Raw genomic sequence first — 27,209 nt, 5'->3', positions numbered from 1 at the left:
TCTCTGAAACAAACTTGCGGAGCATAATTTTTAAGGTTTTGTTAAACCCCTCAACTAATCCATCAGTTTGAGGGTGGTACGGGGTGGTCCTGATACCTTTTATGCCTAATAAGTCTAAAATGTCTTTCAACTGCTTGGATGTACAATTTGTGCCTTGATCAGTCAATATTTCCCTAGGCACCCCAACCCTAGAAATTATCTGTATCAATGCGTTGACTATCTGGCGTGTTTTAACATTCCTAAGAGCAAAAGCTTCTGGATATCTCGTTGCATAATTGCATACAACCAAAATATAACGGTTACCTCCCCGGCTCCTCGGTAAAGGCCCTACTATATCTATAGTAATTCACTCAAATGGCACATCCACTATAGGCAGATTTATCAAAGGTACTTTATCAAATTTTGTTTTAGGTGCCGTTAATTGGCTACCTGAGGGACAAGCATAAACAGGTAAACACTTTTAAAACATATATATTTTTAACACATGGTCTACTATGTGTTACAGATTTAGTGATGAGGCAGGCCTTAACCTCATCACATAATGTAGAAGTAAATTTGTAAGTTGTTTTTTTTGAGTGTGTGTTTATCAGTGTGTGTGTTTATCAGAGTGTGTGTTTATCAGTGAGTGGATCAGCTGTGTGGAGGTGCAGCATTAAAGCTTTTCTCCACTGGAGTGTTTCCTCTCTCTGAAGTCAGTCTCCTGTTTGCTGGGGACCCTCTCAGCACACTGCCGTCAGCGTCTCTCCTCACACAAAGACAAACACCTCAAGAACCTAAGGAGGAGTTCTGTCCATCAGCGTCACACTCTTTTGATGAAAATGGAGAAAGAAGAAAATGCCTCCTCTGATTTGTCACTGAAATGTTTGATGATTTCCTCTTCTCTTTCTAATAAGGTAATAGTGAGTGTGATTGGTGGCTGGGGGAGCTCTCTCTCTCTCTCTCTCTCTCTCTCTCTCTCTCTCTCTCTCTCTCAGTTTCTTCAGTCTCTCTGGGGGAGTGGAGGTGAAGTGTGTTCTGCTGCTGAGGTGAATGGACTGTGTGCAGGTCAGAGGGAGATGGACAGCTGTGTGACTCTCATTCTCCTGTTCTCCACATTCACTCTCTCCACAGCTGGTGAGTACACTCTCTACTAATCAGTGCACAAAAAGTACACAGTTGTAAGCAAGTGTAGAAAAAAAATGGTGGACAAAGGCTGAAAACTCCTGTTTAAAGTCTTTTCATTGGTGTGAGTGTTACTATGTGTCAGGACCCTGGAGCTGTGTGACACTGTGTTGACCCCACTTTGTGAAGCCTTTAGAAATTGTATATTTCTGTATAAATATTAACTAAATAAAACATCATCAAATTGTTTATTTAGAAAATAATACAGAATACAGTTAATAATAATAATACAGTTATACAGAAAATAATCATTGATAAATCCAACTAATAAATGAGACAACACTATTAAACTTGATTATTTGTTTATTTAGGAGTCAGCAGGTGTGCATGGCAACAAAAGAGAAGAAAAAAGAGGAGTAACTTGTAGACTCATGTTGTGTTCATTTGTACGCATGTACAACTAGCTGTAGTTGGTCTCTCCTCCACTCCTTCTCTTTGTTAGTTAAGTTCCTCAACATCTAGATTATAGTTCAGTTGGATTGCCCTGAGGGTGGTATGATGAAGTGCGGGAATGACGGATACCAGAAAGCTTTTGGAGTGTGGGGTATAACTGATTCTCAAACTCACTGCCTTGATCATGAAGTAGCTTAAAGTAGATATCCAAAAACAAGGCATGAAATCATTACAAATGCACTTGGCTGTGATCTTTCCAATCTTATTCTTTGGGGGATATGCCTGAGCAAATCTATTAAAATGATTAATCACTACAAGAATATACTCATAGCCACACTTACTGGTCTCCAGATGTAAATAGCCAAAACACACTAGCTCAAGGAGAACATATGATGTAATACTGCTCATGGGAGCTTGATTCTGGAGTCACTGGCTTCTTGGACTTGATGCATGGACATTCCTTGGTGACATAGTCCTTGAATTTCCTGGTCATAAAGGGCCAATAAAATTGTTCCCTTGTTAGATGGAGCACCTTTTCTGTGTCAACATGAGCATTTTGTTTATGAAGCTGTTTCAGGACCATCCCCCAGTAGTTGGTTGGGAGACCTGTTTCCTCTTATTTGTTCTTCGGTAGAAGTTTTAATTTTACAACAACTTGCCCCATTTATGAAACAGTTTTTAGGTAGCCACACTAGATGCCTTGTGCACGTCATCAGTCAATGATACACTTGCCTTGTTCAGTCACATCACTCAGCAAACTCCTTTGTGCAGGACTTGTGCAGGTTTTTTTGTCCAATGGGACACATGACAGCATATCTGCATCATAATTAGGTTTTCCTGGTCTATACTTTTTGTCAGACATAAACTCTGCTCCCCTACCCACCTATGGTCCATGACATTGAGTTTACCTGTACTCATGATGCAGGTCAAAGGATTATTGTCAGTGTACACCATGAAATGGGGTGCATAGTATGGGTAATTCCTAAACTTTTGACACACTGGCCACTGTATAGATGGTAGTTACACACAGCTGCCATCAGTGTCCTACCCTTATACCCCATAACCCTTAGCTTGCCATCCTGCCTCTGATAGGGGATCGCCCAGAAGCCCTGGTCTGAGGCATTGGTATGTTGTAAAAAAGGAAAGTCAAAATCAGGATATGCCAGCACTGGAGGGTTCATGAGTAGAATGATGAGTTGCTCAAGGGCTTGTTTTTTTTTTTTTGTTTAGTTTTGTTTTTGTGATCAACAATTTTTATAATTCCATTAAAAAAAAGGGGGGGGGGGGGGGGGGGGGGCAAAAGACAATCAAAACATAAAAGTAAAAAGAAAAAAAAATGTGGAGTTGGATAAATTAAAACTCGCACCAAAACACTTTTGTCCTAGAAACGTAATAAACATACCCCCAGAAACCTTAAAGGGTCTACTTTTCAAATATATGGAGATTGAAAATACATTTATTTTTAGCTTGTTGTTATAGAACATAAGTAACAAGAGGCACGTTTCAGTACGCAACTCAGACCGTGACTTCTGATGGCCCACCCATACGTATTCATATGATAATTGCATGCTAATCCATTCACTCTTATTGGAGGATTATGAACAGTGTGTGAAAACGCTCATTTTAGTCATGTAAACTAAAGAACATGTCTGTTTTCACCCTGATCGCGGAGCTTGAAGACAGCATACTCGTGCTTTTCAGCAGCATGAGGAAGATGAGCAAGTGAAATATATTTGACATGTTTTTCTGCAGCATGTTTTTTCACAGATTAGCTTCTAGCTATTTCCAGCGACAGAATTTGTGAAGCTGACGGTAAATGTTTTGTAATTGCGCAGAGGCAGGGAGCTCAGTTTTTAAAAACAGCTTGTAGTAAAGTTTGGATTCTCTCAGTTGTTTTCAAGCAGTCATCTGAAGCTCATATTTATGGCTTTGTTACTCCAAAGCAGTCTGTCTTGTTATTAAATAATTAAAATACCACCATTTACAACCAAATGATTCAGTTGGTCTCACTGATGGGGTGGGGTTGGGGCTAAAGGGCCATTATCTTTGACAGTAGTGAGGGGATTTCTCACCTGTGATTTTACACCTATTCAAATACTATCACGATGGGGAACCCAGCCGAAGTCATCACAGTGCTCCAACAATGAGAAACAGGACAATGAGAAAAGGTTTGAGTGCACCACAGGCAGCTGCTGACAAACGTGTGGGAGATGGATGAAAGAATGTGGGTTTGTGAGCAGAGCTCACAAATGTATGTGTATTGCAACTGAGAGGTTATGTGATCCCCAAGGTTGATGTTTGCTTGTCAAGCCTCTAAGTGTCTTGGATGGCAACTCCGGTTCTTTACTTTTTCTTCTTGCATGAACTGTCTGGTCTGATATATTTTGGAGTAGGTCATAGATGGGCTTTGCTTCTTCACATCCCCAACTGTCTGTGGTGTCTTACTGGCCAACAACTGTACAGCTTGTGGTTAGTCCTCACTCCCTGAGCCGACACAAGATGACTTCCTGTCAATATTTTTCAGGTCTTAGTTTTACCCCATGACACTGGAGGAATTTGCATTACAAAGAACATAGTTGAGATAGGGGACGCAGCATTCATCCCTCAGGGGGCCCAGCAGCTCCTCCACGCTCCTTTGGAAGGCTGTGGAGGCAATCCCGACTTGCATCAAAAGCTCCTGGATATACTTCTTTACTTATATGAGCAGTGATTTGTGGACTGAGGATTATGCTTTCTGAGGTTGTCACAAGGGTAGATTACTTACAGGTGATATTGCAGGAACACTACTGAACCTCTCTCAGACTTTCTATGTAGAGCCTTTAAAGTAACTCTTGCCACAGCTTGTACACTACAAAGGACTTTAGCAAAGTAACAGTGTGTTTTGTGCTTTTGCTCACTGGTGTGACAACATAAGGTTTCTTTGAAGTCTGTATCTCCAGTCGGCCCTCTTCAAGTTCTAATTCTAATCTAATCTAGAAACTGAAGTTCTAATTTAACTTCAAGTTGTGGAATTTCTTTGTCAGGTTCAAAAAGGATAAATTAATCCAGTAGATCCATACTTGAAGGATGGCTAGCTAACATCTGCCTAGCTATCGGGTTCATGTAAGGAACATAGAAGCTACACAGTTTGCATATACACTAACACTCACATTAGGTTGAGGATTTGACAAGGCATCATGCCAATCAACATTACCCCTGCAGCAAATTTTAGAAGGAACAACATGACTCTAAACGATGGTGCCAATCACATCATTCAACTTCAACAACTGTGCCATACCTGCATCCTCAGACTCAGCCAAACATTAAACATTAGCTCTCTAAGACAGATGTGTATATTTCCATTACTTGGCTATTTTTCGTTTGGTCAAGGCTTTGTTTTCTCCCTTTGTTTCACAAACGTGTGTGTTACAAAGTGTTTCATTAGTTTAGAAATGCTCAATATATATGGTTAGTTGACCATATTTCCTATATAAATTAATAAGTTATTAATACATTATTTATATTAATAAATTATTAATTAGATTTTGCATGCTCAATTGCTCTTTGAAGTGTAAAAACACTGTATAGTGTACACTTTATGGAAATGTGTTTTAAGTTCAGATTAAAAAACATTTTCAATTTCTTTCTTTCTTTCTTTCTCTCTCTCTCTCTCTCTCTCTCTCTCTCTCTCTCTCTCTCTCTCTCTCTCTCGTACAGACAGTGTGAGGTTGGTGAATGAAGACAGTCCCTGTGCTGGGAGAGTGGAGGTTCTTCATGAAGGACAGTGGGGAACAGTGTGTGGTGATGGCTGGGATATGAGAGATGCTGCAGTGGTGTGTAGAGAGCTGAACTGTGGGGAGGCTGTAGATGCCCCACTGTTTGGTCACTTTGGTCCAGGATCAGGACCAATCTGGATGGATGAAGTGGACTGTAGTGGATCAGAGTTTACACTGAAGAACTGTAGATCAGATGGATGGGGTGAACATGACTGTTTTCATGGTGAAGATGCTGGAGTCGTCTGCTCAGGTAAACTGCTGTCAGTCATCACATGAATCACAGTCTGTGTTAATATTATCATTAACATCACACCATTCATTTTACTGAGGATTCTGAGTGTAATTAGTGGTGAATAACAAGACTCTTTTACACCAGTGTTCCTGAACAGAGACATGAGAGATGTGTAAATACAGACTGTAGGGAAGTGAAACAGCCAAACACTTTTCAGAATGAAGGAGCAGATCATATAGTTTCTCACTAAAATAAGTTTATTCTTCTCACAACACAAGCCCTTTCTCTCACTGTTCATCCTGAGATCACTGTGGAGGAACAGGATGAACTACTACTGCAGATATACTCAACCCCTATTTACCAACCCCTGTCGCAACTCAGACTTCAGATGACTACTGCAGTCACAGAATTACTGAACCATTATTTAACACATCCTCCCCCACCCCAAGTGCAAACAGCTGAACATTTCTAAATTCTGCTTAAAAAACCCTAATTTGCAGTGGGCACTCAATAATTTTAATTGCAGCTGTATAAAATACACACACACACACACACATACATACATACATACATACAGCTATATGTAAATATTTGGGCAAGTCAGTCAGATCTTTTGGAGATCACTCTAACACTTGCTACTATCACCAATTACCAGGTGGAAAATGGGTGTGAATCTATAATTTATTATCTATTATTCTGTGCTGTAAAAGAACTGTAATATAACTGAAATACACACAGGTCACAGAAAGTCCAGACTCACTGATGGTCCTCACCTGTGCTCTGGGAGAGTGGAGGTGCTTCATGTGAAGACCTGGTCCACAGTGTGTGATGCTGGCTTTGATCAGCAGGATGCAGAGGTTGTGTGTAGAGAGCTGGGCTGTGGGCGTCCTGTGGAGGTGCTGGGAGCAGCTGCTTTTGGCCAAGGGGAGGTCCAGGTGTGGTCAGAGGAGCTTCAGTGTAGAGGAAACGTATCTCAGATTTACTTCTGTTAAACATCATCTTCACTCAGACACAACTGCACTCATGATAATGATGTGGGACTGGTGTGTTCTGGTAAAGCATAAATATTTAAATTCTATTTTAAAAGTTCACTTCTCTGCTTGTCACACTCTGTAAGCAGTGGTCTGCACTTATCTGAGCTAATTCCTGTAATATGATGTTCAATCAGGTCACACAGAAGCTCGTCTAGTGAATGGCTGGGACTCGTGTTCTGGTCGAGTGGAGCTCCAGTATCTCAGTGAGTGGGGCAAAGTGTGTGATGGAAGCTGGGATATGAGAGCTGCCAGTGTCCTCTGTGGTCAGCTGAAGTGTGGGAGTGCTGTGGCTGTGTTGGGGTCAGACTGGTTTGGGGAGGGGAGTGACCGGATCTGGGCTGATGTGTTTGATTGTCAGGGAAACGAAACACACCTGTCACAATGTCCCATTTCATCATGGAGTCGAGCTGCATGCTCTCATAAACAGGCCGCTGGAGTCATCTGCACGAGTGAGATCTAAATCTGTTCATATCCCAGAGTAATATATAATATAAAACAACTCTATATTAATACTTTAGTTAACTCATCATTCTCCTCTCCAGACTCTTCTCTGGCTCTTCATGAGGGGCGAGTGCGGTTGTCTGGAGGGAGGGAGTGGGAGGGGGAGGTGGAGGTGTACTTCAGTCAGGACTGGAGGAGAGTTCTGCTGGACTCCTGGAGTGTGTCTGAGGCCTCTGTGGTCTGCAGACAGCTGGGCTGTGGCTCTGTGCTCAACTTCTCCCCCTCCTCTTCATCCAGTCCTGAACACACACACACGTGTGTGAGGGGTTTCCGCTGCTCTGGGAGTGAAGCTCATCTGGGGAACTGCAGCAGTGCAGAAGTAGTAAACTGCAGCTCCAGAGAACAGCTATCTATCACCTGCTCTGGTACATGTTACACCACTGCTCTGATTAATACATTTTAATCTCCAGTGTTGCCTGATCTATGTGGCTACAACACAAATTAACCTTAACATAATTCTCATAACCAGAGGAATAAATAAGGCCATCATGTTTTGGGATGAAGTGATGTATTGAATTTGTTTTGCGTGTGTTTTGATTTGTGATCTAGCCATCAGACTGGTGGGTTCTGGAGGAGCGTGTGCAGGAAGGCTGGAGGTCTTTCACAGCGGCTCATGGGGGACAGTGTGTGATGACTTGTGGGATATTAAGGATGCGCAGGTGGTGTGCAGACAGCTGCAGTGTGGAGAGGCCCTCAGTGCCCCGGTACCAGCCCAGTTTAGACCTGGAACTGGACCCATATGGCTGAATGAGGTGCAGTGTGAGGGGAATGAGATGTCCCTGTGGAACTGCAGATATCAGCTGAGTGAAGGGGGTGAATGTGGACATGAGGAGGATGTAGGGGTAGTGTGTTCAGGTAAGATTCTGTGCCATACTTAACTGACATTTGGTTCTGAAGCTGATAATACTTAAATGTTATGCATCACTGGAGAATGTTATGAACATTCACTATGTATTTTTACTAGACACCTAATAAGGAGGTGATTATAGTGTCATGAACGATGTTCAAATGTTTGAAGACACCGTATAATTAGTGAATTCAGCCATTATGTATTTTGTCCATTGTGAACATGGCTGTTTCAGATGTGCGTGTGTAGAAAATTATGAAATTAATTTGGGGATATGGAGCAGGTGCACATGAGCTTAAGCTCTACAAATTCAATATTAGGCAGCACCTGGAGGGTTAAAATCCATCCAGCATTGAGTTGTGGAGCAGTAGAACTGTGTTCTCTGGAGTGATGGAGCGGCATACTGTTATACTAGGTCAAACTAAAAGTAACTTTATGTAGCACTGTGTTTATTCATTTTCCTCCCAACAGAGTTTAAGGAGATCAGACTCACTGAGGGCTGTGAGGGGAACCTGGAAGTGTTCTACAATGGGACCTGGGGTAATGTGTGTGTAAATCACATGTCTGAAGAAACACCCAGTGTGATCTGTCGAGAGCTGGACTGTGGAGGAACTGGCAGTGAATCCTGGGGCACAGCGAGAGTGGAATCAGCTCTTTACTGGCTGGATGATGTGAAATGTAGGAAACATGACCCCACCCTGGGGCACTGTCCATCTTCACCCTGGGGTCAGAAAAGGTATAATAATCGCAATGAGGTGGCTCTCATCACCTGCTCAGGTAGGTTGTTTCTCTCTACAGATTATAGTGCTGTTACTGATTGGCAGTCAATTTTAGATAAATGTTGTCATGAATTCATAAAGTAAATCTTCTGATAGACAGACATGGGATCTGGGTGTTTACCTTTTTTTTTCTTATAGAAGATCCAAGCCAGTCACATCCTCGACAGAAGGATTAGGTTAGGCCCTTCATGTAATTGTTTTACATAAGATAGTCTGCTAATGTGGATTTTCTAGGTTAGTTATAAGACACTTACTCTGGCCTACACTGTCAAAAGTTTATTGGGATTGTAGGAATCTAAAAATATATTTCAGCATGTTACTATACATTATATTATATTTATTTTATATATATATTATATCAACAGTCTTCATGTGTTTTGTAGATCACCTGCCTCTCAGACTGAGTGGAGGAAATAGAAGCTGCTCTGGGAGACTGGAGGTGTATTATAACTCTAAGTGGGGGTCTGTCAGTGATAATCTGTGGGACATCAGGGACGCTCAGGTGGTCTGCAGGCAGCTGGGCTTTGGGCCGGCGCTGAGGGCTGATGGGAGTGCTGTCTTTGGTGCTGGTGAAGGGCCGATCTGGCTGAACAGAGTGAAGTGTAGAGGGAATGAGATTCACCTGTGGGACTGTCCTCATTCCCTGAAGAACCACACTGACCGCTCCCACAGACAGGACGCTGGAGTCACCTGTGCAGGTCAGAGACCACTGGAGTTAGGAGTTTGTGTCTTTAATCAAAACTGCTGTACCCCAGGGTAAATAAAGCTTCACTGAAAGGTGCAGTGATACCCTTTAGTTAATAGCATCTAATACTAGTCTCACACATGCAGTGTTCAAACTGTATGGCTTAAGAATACGAAGTCAGTTAATAACCTTTGTTTTACAGAGTTTATATTAGTATTTAAGGTTCCACTTCTGTATTTCTAGAGATATCTGTGCCTACTACTACTGCACTCACCACAACCACCTTCTCCATCACCACAGGTACTGTTTTAATCTCTTAGGGCATTTTTAAATAGTTTTTCTTAAAGATTGTTCAGAGCTGTTCAGTGTTTCTGTTCTTTGTCATTATTTCCAGTTGATCGTTCAAAGGGAACAAACAGTACGACACATACTCAAGCTGTTCCCTTCATCTATCCAGTGTCTCTCCTGGTGCTGGGAGCGCTGCTCTTCCTGGCCTTAGTGCTTCTGTTTGTGCTGTTTTATCAGAACAGAGTGCTCAGGAGAGGTAGAGAGATTCAGAAATCATCTACAGTCCACTTTCTGTACTTTCTCTAAACACCATTAGTCCTTCAATCTGTCATCAGTCTTCTCTTCTACTGACCTGGCTCCCTGTTTCTCTCTGTGTCTCTCACAGTGCTCTCTAAGAGGAGGCATAAGACTCTGACTGAGGCAGTCTATGAGGAGATTGACCGCAGAAACATCACTAAAAGAATCCCCTCCACTCAAAGCGGTCAGTGATATGTGGAGAGTTCTATAGTAAATTAATTTTATTACATTAAAGTTTACTTACATCTGAGATCATGGAAAACATTCCATGATTCTGTGATTAAAGGGGTGTTTATTTGTCTGTAATAAATCACTATTTCTGTATATTTACAATAAGAGAAAATATTAATTCAGTGACAGATTGAGTTAGATAAGATGTACATTATGGTTATTGTGTAATTCTGCTGAAAAACATATATTCAGGAGCTACGTTTAACCTGCATCATTCCTGTAAATCTTCTATTTCTTTTGAGAGAGAGATAGAGAGACAGATTTGTGGGACAGGATTGTGAGTGTGTGAGCTTGTTAGTGACAGAGTGAATGAATGAATAAGCAGGTCAATTAAAATATGAACGAATGAGTGAGGGATAGAACAAGTAAGTTGGTGCTTGAATAAGACCACATAACTGAACTAATAAATCAGTGGCCTAAGCAGAGTGACAGAGTGAGCGATAGATTTAGTAAGAGAAGAGTGACTTCCCAAGTGACTATTAGTGATTGATTGATTGATCAAAGTGTTTTGAGCACACCCATTAATCCTGAACTAATCCCCAACTCCTTTGCTGAAATGGAATTCCAAATTTGCAAGGTACCCCTTCCATGCTTCACTCTTGCATGCAGACACTCATTATTGTACTGCTCTCCTGCCCTTCAGCAAACTGCCTTTTGTTAAAACCAAATATTCCAATATTTTTATATTGACTCCTCAATCCAGAGCACCTACTGCCATTTTTCTGCATAGTTGAGTTGCTTGACCTGGGGCCGGTCTGCTAAAGTCCAATTTAAGTTTTCCTTAAATTAAAACCGGTTGCACAAAACTTTTCGTTAATGTTTCCGTAAAATGTTCACTTATGTATTTAAAGTTTTTTCCTCATCTTAAGGAATCCCTTATTAAATCGTTGCACAAAACACCTTAGCAACTAAACTAAGTAAAACAACTTAAAGTACCTCTGATACTTAACCGCAACATGGCCGAGTTCATTGCAATAAATGAACATATCCCGAGGAGAGTATTCCACAACTGGGAGAACCCACTGGATACGCTTAATTATTAGCAGTTGATTTTAAATTATACATTTGATCTGCAGTCAATTCATGATTTGTTTAATCGAGTTGGATCATGCTACTTTCTGCAGCTGTGCTATTCCTTCAGAAATGCAGTTAATGATTTCTGTCCGATTTTATGTTACGAGATCCTTCCAGTCAGTAATAGGCGAGGCATTTCATGTCCACAAGTCAACAGTGTGCCACATCATTCAATGAGTTTCAAATGCCCTAACCCGTCTGCTTTTATTGTATTACTCCAGGATTGTCTTTTTCTTGTTTTCTTTTGTTTTTTTTGTTGCGATAACATAAAATAGATTTTACTCCCGTATAAAAAATCCTTTATCACATTTCCTAATGGAAGGAATTCTTTTAGGGGATACTATGCAATACCCTTAAATAAATCCCTCAGTTAAGGAGAAATTAACCCGTAAGTGTCAGGGGAAAGCTTAAGGTGTTTTGTACAACTGGCCCCTGGTTTCCATGTTTAAGGTGTGGCTTTTTTGGCTGTATATCATCTATGAAGACCACTTCAGGCCAAACATCTCTGAAAAGAAGTTAGGTGTACCTGGTACCACAGGTTTCTGCTAGTTCTGATCTAATGGCATTGCAGGAAATCTTCTGATTTTGAAGGGAAGAAAGCATGATGTGTTTTTCATCAGCTGCAAGCTTTCTTGGCTAACCACTGCATGTAAGGTCCTCAACACTGCCCATTTCTTTGTGCTTTTTCAAAAGATCAGCACATCCTGAAACCCTAATCTTTTGAAAGACTTTGCAAGGGGAGAGACCTTGCTGATGCAGTATGACTAACTACATTGTGTCTTGCTGCTGTGCAGTCTTGCCATGATGCCCTTTTGAGACTCCTACACACTTGCTTCTGTTTTAGCTTGATAGTGTTTTGACCTATATATATATGATCGTTGTCATCTGTTTGGTATATTTGGTTAGTCAAACTGATTATCTGACTATAATCCTATAAAATCCCTGAGTTTGTACAACTGTAGAACCTAGAAGAACAGATGCTGTTTTGAAGGCAAAGTCTGCTCTTTTGTTCATTTACTTTGCATTTTGTTAATTGATAAAGCAAATTATTAACACTTCTATTTCTTGAAAGCATTCTTATTTTGCAACATGTTTTCCACACCTGCCTAAAATGTTTACACTGTAATGTACATGTAATCAAACTGGCTCTGATACATCTATCTGCAGAGCAGGAGAGCAAGTGGCAGATGCTAGACCAGCAGTCAAAATGGCAGGCAGAAATGGTCAAACTAGTTAAGGAGTCATCGTTACTGAAGAAACAGTGGAAGCAAGGAACCGAGGAGGAAAAAGAGGGTATTATGATTTTGTAAGAAGAGGTTAGAAGTGAGTTGATGAGACAAGAGCAGAGGTTAGGAGGAAGAGGAGGGGACAACAGAGTGGGCTAGAGCATTTTTAGGGATTCTTTTAATACCTTGTTTAGGACATTAAGGAGACGTCTGGGAGTTTGAAAGTTGGAGAAAGGATTTAGAAGAGCATTTTTCATAGTGTGCATTCCAATAAAGAAGTCACTAAAGGACTGAAGCTGCCAGCAGAAATTCTGCCAGTGGACATCATAGACTGTGAATGGATGTTAACGCAGTTAACTGAGATACAAGAGGTGGTGCAGTGTACTAAAGCTTGTTTGGCAGCAGGGCATAATGGGGTACCATATTGTGTGTGTGTGTGTATAAAAGTGCACCCGCTGCCTTGAAGTTTCTGTGCTTGATGTACTGTACAAAGTTCACTGAACACACATAAATTGGGCCAGTAGGGATTAGTATAACCTCAGTCACCAGGGAGTCCAGTGTGAATTTACGCGTATCAGTGGAATATAGGACTATGGTGTGTATGTTCTTTAGGTAGAGTATAGAGTCCTGGTAGCACTAAGCGTGCATTAAAGGTGCTTGTGGGGCTAGGTACATCCTTAGTCACCAGGGAGGATGATGTGGTTAAAAGGCTGATAATTTGTTTAAAAAAAAACTTGGAGGGGTGGGACATAAGACATACTTGTTGAGAACTCCAGAGGTGTTATTGGTTTAATTAAGCAAAACACTGAATAAAGAGAGGTGCCTACCTGCTGACCCCTGTAAAAAGCTTGCGACGTAGCAGGTGCTTAGATATGTGTGATAATAAATTGGGATCTATGTGTAACTCCAGTGATTTTTTTCCTCTTATTCGGTATAATTTCAATAAAGACCAGCAGTTCCGAGCAGTGCCATAGCGTTAGACAGGCACCACAGAGCGGCCCAGGAGTGTTAAAGAAATGTTGTGTTTGTAGGTGGACATCGCAGATCGATTACTCTATTTAATGAGTTAGTGTGACAGGATGTCTGAATGAGTGAGTGAATGACAAATTACATGACTGTGATGTGAGTGATGGGTTGCATGGTGGTGCAGCAGGTAGTGTCGCAGTCGCACAGCTCCAGGAGCCTGGAGGTTGTGGGTTCAAGTCCTGCTCCGGGTGACTGTCTGTGAGGAGTTTGCTGTGGCATGTCCGTGTGGGTTTCCTCCAGGTTCCTCCCTAAAGACACACATTGGTAGGTGGATTGGTGACTCAAAAAGTGTCCATAATGTGTGTGTGTTGCACTGTGAAGGACTGGCACCCCCTCCACGGCGTGTTCCTGCCATGCACCCAGTGATTCCGGGGTAGGCTCTGAACCCACTGTGACCCTGAGTGGACAAGCGGTTACAGACAATGAATGAATGAATGACAGTGTGATAAGAGAGTACAGTACTGAGTAAGCAACTGGGTGAATTAATGACTAAATTATTGACATATTAAAAGCCAAATTAGTGTCTAAATGAATAAGTTAATGACCAAAACAAGAATAGGCTGAGGGAATAAACAAGAGCCTGCATGATGAAGTCACTCAGTGAATAAATAAGTGACACCAAATGAGTGAGTTACAGAATGAATGACCAAATGAATATGTGTGAATAAATGAGTGTATAAGACAGCAAATAATAAATTAATGAGTGGCCCGAGTGTGTGAGTAAGTGACTGGACAAATATTAGATTAAATTAGAGAGTGAATGATTCATTAATTGAATAAGTGACAGAGTGAGTGAGAAGCAAGCTGGTCATGACTGAAGATCTGAATCAGTATAACAAGTCGTGATCGATATTAACAGTCATTAAAGAACAAATGTAAACTATAAGTAGTGGCACAAGAAGAATATTGTTTGTGTTTGTTTTGGAGTGATCATTAATGGAAAACTGAGGAAGAAGTTGGCAAATAATACCCCCTCAGGGGATGGGGATTCAGGCCTGTAACGTTCTCTTGGTGAATGTGATGTTGCTGGAGCATGTTATTATACAGTGAACATTTCCAACCATAACCCCATGTTCATGACTGTACTTCTCTCCTCTAACAGGGAGTATCCTCTCTGAAGAACAGCGTTCAGGATATGAGGATGTGGATGAGGAGCTACTCTTGAGTAAGAGAAATATCACAGATAAATTGATTAATTGGTCAGTTTTGGCAGAGAGGGGACTTATGGTGGTCTCATCTCTGAAGAGCTTTAATTTCATAATGGTTCCATATTCTCAGAGCTGGACGTGTACACAAGGTTTTGAATGTGAATAAAGCCTGTTTCTGTTATTATCTTGATTTGTGGCTGACTCCTGACAGATCTGGCCCAGACTGAAATTCTAGGATTAATAATCCTACTTCAGCACTAAGGCAAAAATGAGAAAAAATATCATGAATGTATTAAATACACACTGAATAATCGAGGGCAATATTTCACCATGTCAAGGTCGAACAAACAGTCTGTACAAAGGGACACAGGAGCACACAGTACTCTGGTGATGTAGAGTGGTGAATTTCATCCTGATTGGCTGATTCGGGACAGAGTCCATTGGGTGTATGATGGGAAATACTCAAAAGACTCAATGGGTTTTGAACAGGACCTGGAACCATGATACCATGTTAGGACTGGACCAGTGGCGGATGCTGGTCTTTCAAGGAGGGGAAGCTCAATTTCGGCCTACATCATAAAATGTGTCGGTTTATTTATACGTAAATTCTACCCTCCGTTCCTTTTCAAGAAAATGATCTGTGACCCTGTCGTACCAACAAGGCGTCTTTTCCAGGGACTTGACTAGTGTCCTCTCAATGGCCAGCAGAGCTAGGCTGCTTAAACGGCCTTGACCCATGTGAAGTGTGTCCGCCTGTGAGTGCTTTGTGACGGTGGAGGGGCTCAGCAGCACCCGCTGGACAGAAACTGCGATAGAAGTCAGAAAGAGCGATAGAAGTCAGTCTCCAAACACAAGCAGCTACAAAAAAACCCACCAGAAATAGAGACTCGATTTGTCGCTAGTCGTTTTTAACAAAGAAAATGCCGCTAAGAGGATTAAGAAAGTCTGGTTCAACTCAGAACAGAATGAAAATGTAATGCTCCCATGGATCTCTACACCAAAGGATCGCTGATTCGCTCATTTCGCTGTCAATCAAAAAGGGATTCAGCCTCAGACAGATCATCCAATCATCATGCAGAAGCTGAGCGTCCGGGCCAGCCGAGGCCAGCCCACTGCCCCATAGACCCTCAGAGACGCTGAGCGTCCGATGGGCGGGACAAAGCCCAGCATTTATCCAATGACTCGTTTCGCTGCATTTGGCTGCTTCGCTATTGAACTCTGTGGACGCTCAGGTTCCTCACTGTTTAAAGCACTGTGATGCCGCGGGAATGATTAAGAGGAAAGCTGCGTCTTTACCAGTGATAAGAAGCTGATTCTGAACAAAAGTTGAGCGCATTGTAGTGTATATTAATTCGATGACATGTACAGACAACAGTATATATTTGATCACTTATTTTTTGACATTTTAGGGGAAGCTGAGCTTCCCTTGCAGTCTTAGAGCAATCGCCTCTGGACTGGACATAGTGCTGGACTAAGAACAGTGTCCTGTGACCATTGGAAGCAAAAAATGCAGAGCATTTAGACTACAATCTGTAATTTTAAAACTACAAAGTGCTTCTGTATGGTCTATGGAGCTATTTGGCTAATTGATGGAGTTTCACTGATTTCTACTGATTTCTCTTTACAAGTCACTACAACATGTTTTGTAAATGTGTCTGTATGTGTTGGCGTAGACGAAATAAAAGAGATTTATGGTGATGTCATCAGCGCTGACCAGAACTCACCTGGAGGAACAGGTACAACTTGTAATGGAACAACACTTTAATCTCCAACATGAACACAGTCACTGATGATACTGGGGCTGATTTAATGTCCTCTGTCTCTACATTTGGACAGAAGACATGACAGAGAACTATGATGATGCTGTTCCCACTGGACCAAGCTCCAACATTATGACAAGTAATGTTTTCTTCATGTGGATAAATAATGTTCAACTGAAGCTTCAACACAGTCCCAATGTCAGCTCTGTTTCTTCTTGTTCTCATTGATCTCCATTTTGGTGCAGTGGACAGAAAAGTGCTATGATGATGTGGTCACTGCTGGACAGGGTGGTGGAGGCAGAAAAAGGTGTGTCTGATCTTGTTGTGGACATTTCAGATAAATGTGAGTGTGGAGGGTGGAGGAACTGATTTAAATGAAGGGCACAGGAAACTTGTTGAAAATATCTTTACATGATCTACAGCAGGGCTGCCCAATCCTTGTCCTAACACTCAGCACAATTTTCATCCAATCTTTTGGTCCTCATCTTCTCTGACCAGTCACAAGGCTGACTGACTATTCTGCCCTCAATATGTGTCGGTACAAGACTCTTGTGTAGTAAACAAGACTCACCGTATGGATTATGTATTACTCAATCTATGGATTAATAAAACTGAACCAAGAGCTAACAGATACTTAAAACATATTAGCTGGAAAACTTTAAAACATTTAAAGTCTGCTGAGTTACAAAATGCAATGCTTGGACAATACAAATACAATTAACAAGCAATCATTTCCAAGCCACAAAAAGAGCTAGAAAATGATGGTAGTCAAAATCTTGGAAAAACACTTCTGTTTTTGCAAACGCAAAGAGCACCCAAATAATGAGGATGCATAACTTCATCAACCAATCATATTAATTGGGGGGAAAAGCTCAGCGTCTTTTAAGTTGGAACAGTATGTTTGAGGAAAAAACTACTGTTTGTATGTGGCGAAAATGGATCAGCATTTATTCAATAAGTGTTACAGATACAACAGAAACTCATTTGTAACTCGTGGAGTTTAGATTTGTAGCACTTTTGGCGTTCATGCCTTTAGCCATCTCCCGAATTTAGAGTTACCTTAAGAAATCTGAAACAGCAAAAATAAGTCAATATTACTCATTGAGCAGCCTTAATCATCTGTTTCCATGATTTGGGGACCACACCGCCAAATGAGCAAAGTGAGAGAAAGCCTAGAGCAGTGGTTCTCAAACTGTGGTATGTGTACCACTAGTGGTACGTGAAGCAGCAGGAGGTGGTACACCAAATGACCTTGAAAAATGTACTATTTAGTTAAGGAATTTATTCATAACTGAAAATCAAAGGTTTTTATGTGTAAACAGGTGTAACAGGCTGTTTTCACCTGTAGCCTATTGAAGCACATAACTGATATTAAAATGTACCTGTTTCTTTATTTCTTTCAAAATGCTTATTGCCCATACATTTTATGTTCTCATGAATGTATAATAGTGTTTAAAACATTCAGTTCAGGCCTAGTATGTATTTGTATTCCCACTATAATTGTGTAAAGCATTGCAAATATCCAGTTAAACAAAAAAGCAACAAAAGCATGCAAAAATTCAAGCAAGATTTTGCCTTATGCCCCCAGAACAGAGGAAGAACCAGGGGTGCACAAGTCTGTGGTTAAAATCATAGGTGGTACTTGGTCTAAAAAGTTTGAGAACAACTGGCCTAGAGTATGTAGAGACCCTGAATTTTTTTATGTTTTATTTATTTATTTTAAAAATTACCCCCTTACTGTCACTAGGGATATTGAAGAATTAAATGTTCTTTTTGGACCGTTCCCAAAGTAATTAAAATTTAGAAGATTTCCAAAAGATCCAAAATACACCCTCTCTCCTGAGGGAGGCGTGCTCGTTCCGGAAGTTTCACAAAGACCAGTCGAGTGAAGTTCAAAGCAAACCAAAGTATTTATTTTAATACTGAAACCAGGATAATACATAAGAAACGCAACCTAGTACCCTTCCACGCAAAGTTCTGACCTTCCCATCTGACTCCAAAGTTTTTATACCCCAAATGACGTATATCCTGCTGGCAAGGCGTTTCTGGCTGATTATATTAATATGCATAATTAGACATGTTAGTACTCAGGTTCCTCGCGTGCAGGTTTCCCATGCACCTATAACCCCAAAACACTCATCATGCCCTTCTGACTCTGTAGGTTTTATTACCCACATTCCTTTTCTGTCACCAAGATTCAGAGGGGTCACTAATGGACTTAAGGTCACTGAGATGCCCTAAAGTTCAACTGTCCTAACTAACACTTGGAATTTATACTACAAGCCTAAGTGCAGATCTGTTAAAGATCTAAGAAATTAGAAAGGTGTAAACACTGAGTCAGCATGTCAGTTAGTGTGCAGATTCTAAACTGTTTAAATGCATGGTTAAAATACTGGTTAATCATTCATATGAATACAAGGTTTCATACAATGAATATGTAATTATACTTTCTAATTTTAACTAATCATCATTTAAGGATATTTGTCCACTAACACAAAGTAATAAAATTATTTTTCACAACAATATGTAATCTGGCCTCTGAGGTTAGAAACAATTTCAAAAATGAGTGCTGTGCTTATAGTGACCACAGGAGGGACCTATTGACTGACATAATGAACATTTCTGTTGAAATAAAGCTATGCACTGTTTCACTCCCATGACCTTAAAGAGCAGCTGAACAAACAGAGGCCAACAGCAAAAATACTGACTCCGAGTTTAATGTTTGTGTGAATGTGGAGTGGGCTCCTTTTCCTTCTGTATCATGACGTATTTCTGAGTGAAACGCAGCGTCAGAGTCTCTGTCTCTGAGCGAGCTGAGTGTCCTCACTCAGTGATAATAATGGATTGATTTTACAGACTATGTAGCGTGTGTTAACAAGACTGAGATTCATCGACAGAGACTTTGTGTCTGTGAGTGATTCTGTTTCTCTGAGCTTGGAAAAAGGTGGTGGTTAAACTTCTGCATTTACGTTTTAATGGTAAAGAAAATATATAAAACCATCTGGGGGCTCGTCTAGGATTTCTCATGTTCGGGAAGACATTTACCTGGAGCAAGAGGTGACAGGAACATTTCCTGAACACCCACATCAGATGCCTTCATAGAAGGAAGTGACGCTGACCGGCCTCTGCCCGGACCTCTAAAATCAATGGACTCTGAGAACTGTGGTGAATAGGTTTGAGAATTCACCAATGTTTAGAAGTACTTAAGTATCCAAGCCGATAGATTCTTAGGGCATGGTTTATGAACCCTTTAAAAGTGATATTCAGTATGATTCTGGAAACCAGGATGAGCATGGAGCACTTCAGGACCAAGGGCTTGTATGAAAAAGTGATAGGGGATATGGCAGTCATGTTTGCCTTTTTATGAGAAGAATCTCTACAGGAAAAATGGGTTCAGAAGTGTGGTTTCCCAAGAGGGGGCAGCCTGAATGTAGGGAGATTGAAAAAGTTAAAGGTTAGAATATCTGGAGCAGAAGAGTGATGTGGCAGTGGGTTAGCAGAAGATATAACAAGTGTAAGAAACTGAAATGATACAGGGCAGACTGGATAATGTTTATAAATTAGTGGGATGATGCACAAAATATAGAAAGGATATGAGAAATTAATAAGCCCAAGTCTACTAATGTGAATTCTGTGTTCCTCCTCTTTCTCTGTAAAAACTGAATGATTAGGGAAAGCAGGAAAGTAGTATATATCCTACACCTTCTGTCAAACACCTCTGTGAATGATTTATGACCCCTTGATTTATGACCCCTGATTTATGACCCAGGTGACAGGTCAGTACAGGATGTCCTTATATGGGCTTCCCCTCACACCTACACCCCACCCCCTGACACCCTCACACCCCCCAACATGTTTGGGGTGGGTTGTGCTTGCATGTGTTATTTAAAATGACCCTGGTGGATTTCTATGGCTAAACGCTTTTTAAAATGTCTACAGTGTGTGTAAATCAGTCTCTTTTAAGAGAATCTGCAGTTACACCAACTATTAGTTCTGAAACCAACGTTGCTTTTGCGCCAAGGAAGAAACGGCGTGGTAAAGCATTTGGTAGCAGCCCTCGCGAATATTTTAGGGGTGTTAAAATTAACCAGTTTGATTCTCGGGCTTATGACTGACAGGTCAGTACAGGATGCCCTTATATGGGTTTCCCCTCACACCCACACCACACCCCTGACACACCCACAGCCCCCATGTATATATAGTTAGCTTGAATCCTGTGTTTGTGAGAAAGCCTATACCGACACTATTTGGAAGTCGCAATGGAGTCCTTCATTTTCGGTAAGTGTTAAACTACAGATTTCTACCTAATTTTTTGTCAGAATTTCGGTGATATAATATTTTCTTACCCACTTAACAGGGTTTATCTTGTCTAGGTACATCTGAGTTAGAAACCATCCGTGCCATTAGGAGCATTGAAGGTTTATCACAACTTTGTGAAGGTATGACTCTGCTCTTTATTATTTTATGTGTCTTTTTTGATTTTAGTTGTTATTCATGAGATTATTTTTTCATTTCTTCAGAAACTGTGGATGCTACGGGGTATTTAAATCCTCTTGGTAGGTTGTCTGATACATCTTATAACTCATGGTGTTATATTTTGATTGTGTGTCGCAATAGTGTGTAATTTATATGTTCTCTGTAGTAGGGTTGACACGTTTGGTTGAAGAAACAAATCTCTTAACACCGCCAGGGTTTGAAGTTGTTCCCGGCACCTCTGCCGTTGTTGAACCATTGGATGCTACGTACGCCAACAACGACCAAGCGCCGCAAACATTTACGCCGTGTTTAACAAGCAGTCCTACCCGAGCCAATCAAAGCGTCCCAAGGGACATCAGGGTGCCTGTTCCACAAGGAAAACGTGGTAGTTTTGGATCTGGTGGTGCTCAAACATCGCGCTCAAGTAGTGGTAAACGTCTTAGATTGGACGATATCCACAAAACAAACGGTAATAAAAACACAATTAAATATTATTTGTATTATTTATAACATGAGGTTTGTGTGTTAACGAGTGTTTCATTATTTTATCTGTTCATAGATTTGGACATTTTCGATCTGTCGGTGTATGAGGACTGTGTTGATCCTGGTCTGTGCGCCGCTGGATGGTCTGATGAGTTATTTAAAACATGGAATGATAACAGCTTTACAGTAAAGGAGGACAACGGTGCTGCTGTTGTGCCGAATGATGTGTTAAATGATGCTCTGATCGAACCTGGGGACTCTGTTACGGATGAAATAAAATCCAATCAAGATCACGAACAACAACAACAACAACAACAACAACAACAAAACCAGGTGGGGGGTTGTAATTGTGCTAACAACCCTGTTGAGCTTATAACGTTGATGAGACAGATGTCACAGGAGATCGCTAAAATCTCTATTGAACAGCGTAGGCAGGCTGCTTTAAACCGCAGGCGTGACAATATTATTCAGAAACAGTTTGAATGTATTGAAGCCTTGTGTAAAGAACAAACAGCTAATGCCAATTTAGTTAAGGATATTCATGGTTTGTGTAAGAAACAGGTTGCGCACAGTGAAACAGCGTTAGAATTGTTGTATAAATTAAACAGACTTTTGCAGTTAAAAAAATCAACACGGATCCCTGTTGCAGGACCGTCTTGTAGATGATAATAGTTAATATTATAATTGTTATTATTATTATTATTGTGTTAATAATATACTGTGGTTTTTTTTTTTCAAGTATGTGTTAAATAAATCAAATCATTAACGTACATTCAAAAGTAATAGCATTATTTTAAACCATTGACATTTAAAAACCAACAATTTGTGTATCGAAAACCAAATAGGTCTAAACAGTCATGGCATCTACAGATTTTGCGCTTGATGACCCAATATATGAAGCGTGGAAACAGTTGTCTCCGAGTGAAAAAATGCTTTGTCTTATGGACGAATATGATATGGGTATTGAATCGCTTAGCAACCAGCAAGACGTAGACATACAAGACAGCGATAACAGTAACGCACATGGCTTATTACAAATTACACTGGACGAATGGTTAACAAACACAAGACAAGCATCACATACACAACCGGTTAAGCGTTGTAGATATGATAGTAGTGGCGAACAATCAACAGATTTTGCATGTGATGACGCAACATATGATGCTTGGGGGCGGTTGTCTCCAAGTGAAAAACTACACTGTCTTATCGAAGAATGTGACATGGCTATAGCAGACCTAGAAAATGATATTCAAAATAATACACAACACATAAACAATGAACAAACAGGTAGCGGTGTGACAACACCTGGACATTCAGCATTTGACCCAACAGCTCCTAACTTTGGTTTATCTGACGGTCATATAGCAGAATTGGTGAGAAATGGTGGTGTTGTAGACGATTATACCATAGTGTCTAGGAATCGGTTTAACAGCGTTGTGCTTCACCGGATGCTGAATTTACATGACGCGCCATCCACAGACATAGCTTCATACACGTCCTATATACACGATGTGTTGTCAGAAATTGTGTCATTCTCCAGGGTCTTGGCTGGTGATGGCGGTGTTATCGACATCACCCTAAGAGGTAGTAGTTTAACATCTGATGTAAACACGGTGTTGTCTTCAAGGGACGGTTACAGTGTGGACAGATTTTCAGACGCTATTGAAAGGGTTATGCAGACCAATAACAGTATTAAAACGGATGAGAGTTTGGCTCTGACTGTCTCGATAGTCGTGGGTAAAAATGGTGGTGTTCGTCGTAAGGTGCGTGACCTAGCACACGATCAGGTGATCAAAAGGAACAGACTGAATCTTTTCTGCCCAACAAACATCTCAAACAATCTGTGTTTTGCAATCTGCATTGCTCTTTTTCTGAATCCGCATGTACCACATAACACATTAGAACCTATAGCCGAACAGATACAGATAAACATTGGCTACACACGTGACCATAGAGTAGGTTTTAATGATATTGGTCGTTTTGAATATAAGTATGGTATTAAAATAGTTGTGTTCCACAAGAGTCGTTCGGGTAAATTAGAAAAGTACCAAACCAAAGACAAACCACATACCAAGACTGCGTTTCTGTACCTCCATGACGGTCATTATTATTTGGTAAAAAATTTGAAAGCGTTCATGGGGGTGCCGCATGTTTGCACGTTTTGTTATACGGGCTACACTAACGCCAGAGATCATAGCTGTAAATATAGTTGCGATGTGTGTCAAGATGCGATGTGTCACAAACACCCCAGGCGTGTGAAATATTGTGATGACTGTTCGCGTTACTGCAAGTCTGTCTATTGCTATGAGCAGCATAAGAAACAAAAACAACAGTCTATTACAGGGGTGATAGCATCCTCATGCAATCTAACTAAGTATTGCAAAAAATGTGGCCATCGTTATCACGTAAGTTTAATAAAACCAAAACCCCACAAGTGTGTGTCGGGTCGTTGTGTTCATTGTGGTGAAGATTTAATATCGGACACCACACATGAATGTTACATACAGCCGATCAAAATAAAAGAACCCAGTAATTCCTACATCTTTTTCGACTTTGAGACACGCTTTGAAAATGGAAAGCATGAAGCTAATTTTGTCTGCGCTATTACATATGATGGTACAGAATTCACTGCAGAAGGGTCTGACTGCATAGAAAGGCTTATGAGAAAGTTTAGACAGCTCAAATATCAAGGGTACACATGGTTAGCACACAATGCGGCCGGTTTTGACAATTTTCTATTATTGGAATATTTTTCTAGTGTGGGTGTCGCTGTCAAAATCACCATGATGGGGTGTAGACTGATCTCCATGTATGATGAAACATACAAACAACGTTACATAGACTCATATTCATTCATTCCAATGCGTTTGGCTAAAACAACATCAGCCTTAAATCTAACATGCTCCGAGAAAGGACATTTCCCACACAAATTCAATTTAAAACAAAATGAGAACTATGTGGGGCCATACCCTGAAAAGGGTTTTTATGGTTATGACACTATGAACGACAAAGGTAAAAAAGAGTTTGACGAATGGTACGACACAGTCTCAAACGGTGTTTTTGACTTCCAAAAGGAGTTGTATGTTTACGGCAGGAACGACGTTGTTTTACTGCGCGAAGCATGTATCAAGTATCGCGAAGAATTCATTCAGTGCACAAAGCTAGACCCGTTTAATTATACGACATTAGCATCATGTTGTATGGCAGTATACAAAACACATTTTCTACCAAAAGACACGCTGGCGCTGACACACAACAACGCATACATTAACCAGCACAAGACATTCTCTAACGTCTCTATTGAATGGCTTGAGTATGTTAAGCATGTAAGAGATGTTGATGTGCACCACGCTTTAACTCACGGGGAAATGAAGTTTGGCGCATATTATGTGGATGGTTATTATGAAAAAGATGGTGTGCGAAAAGCTTTAGAATTTAATGGTTGCATGCATCATGGTCATGAATGTCGTTACAACCCGAACCAGTGCCATCCTATGTCAAAGGTCTTGTATGGAGATTTGCGAATGCGGTTTGATACCAAGGTGGAGACGCTTGTTCGTGCATATGGTCTAGAAGTTGAAGTGATGTGGGAATGTCAGTGGGCATCTGCTAAGAGGGATGATTTGGATGTTGCCACGTTCATTTCTAATTACACAGCTCCTGAAAGGCTCAAACCAAGAGACGCACTTTTTGGTGGTCGAACAAATGCGTATAATTTGTATTACAAAGCAAAGGAGGGTGAGAAGATTAGATATTTGGACTTCACCAGCTTGTACCCATTCTGCCAGGCCCGGAAGAAATACCCAGTAGGGCACCCCCAAATATTTTTCAAAGACTTTCAACCTCTTGAGGATTACTATGGTCTAGTCAAGGCAACAGTATATCCGCCAAGAAAACTCCTTCACCCTGTTTTACCATACCGTTGTAATGGAAAGTTAATGTTCCCGCTGTGCCGCACATGTGCCGAGCACGAAAACCAGTTGCATTCATGTATGCATAGTGATGAAGAGAGATCTATAACGGGGTCATGGGTCAGTATTGAACTAGTGAAGGCTGTTGAGAAAGGGTATGTAGTTGCAAAAATCCATGAAGTTTGGCATTTCCCAGACAGTTCAGAGACATTGTTCTGCGAGTATGTAAAGACGTTTTTACAGTACAAGCAGGAGGCCAGTGGTTATCCAGCACATGCTGTCACAGAGGAAGAGAGGGCCGAATACATCAGGGATTATTTTGAAAAGGAAAATATCCAACTGAATCCTGACAAGATATGCCTTAACCAGGCGCGTCGCTCTATTAACAAATTGTTGTTAAACAGCTTGTGGGGCCGTTTTTCAATGAGGGAAAACCTGCCCGTGTCTGAAGTGTTAACGGACCCTGAACAGTTTTCACAACACATCTTTGGTGACGGCTATGAGGTTAAACACTTTTCATTTGTGTCCGACACCGCAGCATTGATTCAGTGGTGCTATTCGGCTGGAGACAGCTGTCCAACACGTGATATTAATGTATTCCTCGGCGCATTTACAACAGCGCACGCTCGTTTAGAATTGTATAATCTAATGGATAAATTGGGAGACAGATTGTTGTATAGCGACACTGACAGTGTTATTTTTGTTTCTCGTGAAGGTGATTGGGAACCCCCTCTGGGGCCTTATTTAGGCGATTTGACAGACGAGATTGGTGGTGGTGATTACATTACAGAGTTCTGCTCGGGAGGTCCTAAGACGTACGGTTATCTTACAGCTGGCGGTAAAACATGCATGAAAGCAAAGGGCATTACGCTAAATTCTGAAAACTCAAAAGTTATTAGACTCGACACACTTATTGACCTTGTTGATAATTATGTGACGAATCGCGATACTAGCCGACACATACTTGCTCGCGCTGACGGCATTGTGAGAAATAAAAAGAACCTCACGCTGAAAAACAAATCAGTAGTGAAGCGGTTTAAAGTTGTGTACAACAAACGTGTCCTGTTGCCTGATTTTTCAACACTTCCTTATGGGTACTAAAGACGGTCGAGGTGTGATAGATGTTGACGGGTTTGATTTTAGATTACAACACCCATTTTCGTGTGTAATAAGCGGACCATCAAATTCCGGAAAAACTTTTTTTGTAAAACAGTTGATTGAGCGTTCTGATGAGTTGATTTCAAATAAAATAGAAAATATAGTATACATTTATGACTGCTGGCAACCCCTTTATGATGAAATGTTAAAGATAAGAAATATTATTTTTGTTCAAGGGATACCAACGTCGCTATGTGACGACACACTTTTACCGCTTAACAGAAATAATTTGTTAATAATTGATGATGTTATGAAAGATGCCAGCAATAATGCCGAAGTGGAAAAGGTGTTTACACAGTATGTACATCACAGAAATTTAAGCGCCATTTACTTAATGCAAAATTTGTTTTTTCAAGGAAAGTCTAGTAGGACAATTAGTTTGAATACAAACTATCTCATATTATTTAAAAATCCAAGAGACAACAATCAGGTTTGTGTATTAGGTAGACAGATGTACCCCGGCAACACCAAATTTTTCATGGAATGTTTTCAAAATGCTGTTAGCAAGCCGTTCGGTCACCTTTTAATTGATTATAAAGCTAAGACTCCTGAAAACTTTCGTCTCAGAACAGATCTGCTTTCAAACACGCCTGTTGTTTACATTCCGAAAATACGCAGATAGATCAGCATGTTGGACAGACTATATAGAAACCTGCCGCTTCTTAAACTTTTATTTAAAGCCACACCAGCACAGAGACGTGTTATTTTACAAACGGCGTCTAATGAACTTATCTTAACTCTGTG

General features: G+C 40.8%; 1 protein-coding gene and 1 long non-coding RNA gene across 2 annotated transcripts in view; both read left to right on the top strand.

The window, feature by feature from the left end:
- The first annotated feature begins 996 nt into the window (after nt 1-996).
- Nucleotides 997-27,209, top strand: part of LOC136676743 (deleted in malignant brain tumors 1 protein-like) — a 98,308-nt gene continuing 72,095 nt past the window's right edge. Inside the window, 8 exon segments of the mRNA XM_066653950.1 lie at nt 997-1,113; nt 5,251-5,559; nt 6,280-6,594; nt 6,710-7,024; nt 7,118-7,447; nt 7,626-7,931; nt 8,395-8,700; nt 9,086-9,400. Of these exon segments, the coding sequence (XP_066510047.1) occupies nt 1,056-1,113; nt 5,251-5,559; nt 6,280-6,594; nt 6,710-7,024; nt 7,118-7,447; nt 7,626-7,931; nt 8,395-8,700; nt 9,086-9,400 (2,254 nt within the window). The 5' untranslated portion in view covers nt 997-1,055.
- LOC136686225 (uncharacterized) lies at nt 20,764-21,128 on the top strand. The gene is made up of 3 exons (XR_010800293.1): nt 20,764-20,876; nt 20,958-20,993; nt 21,080-21,128. It is a non-coding gene; the product is annotated as an uncharacterized lncRNA (long non-coding RNA).

Source organism: Hoplias malabaricus, chromosome 2, assembly GCF_029633855.1.
Source record: "Hoplias malabaricus isolate fHopMal1 chromosome 2, fHopMal1.hap1, whole genome shotgun sequence".
NCBI classification, from domain to species: Eukaryota; Metazoa; Chordata; class Actinopteri; order Characiformes; family Erythrinidae; genus Hoplias; species Hoplias malabaricus.
Note: the sequence above shows the minus strand (reverse complement) of the source record. Positions and strands in the feature narration are given on the sequence as shown.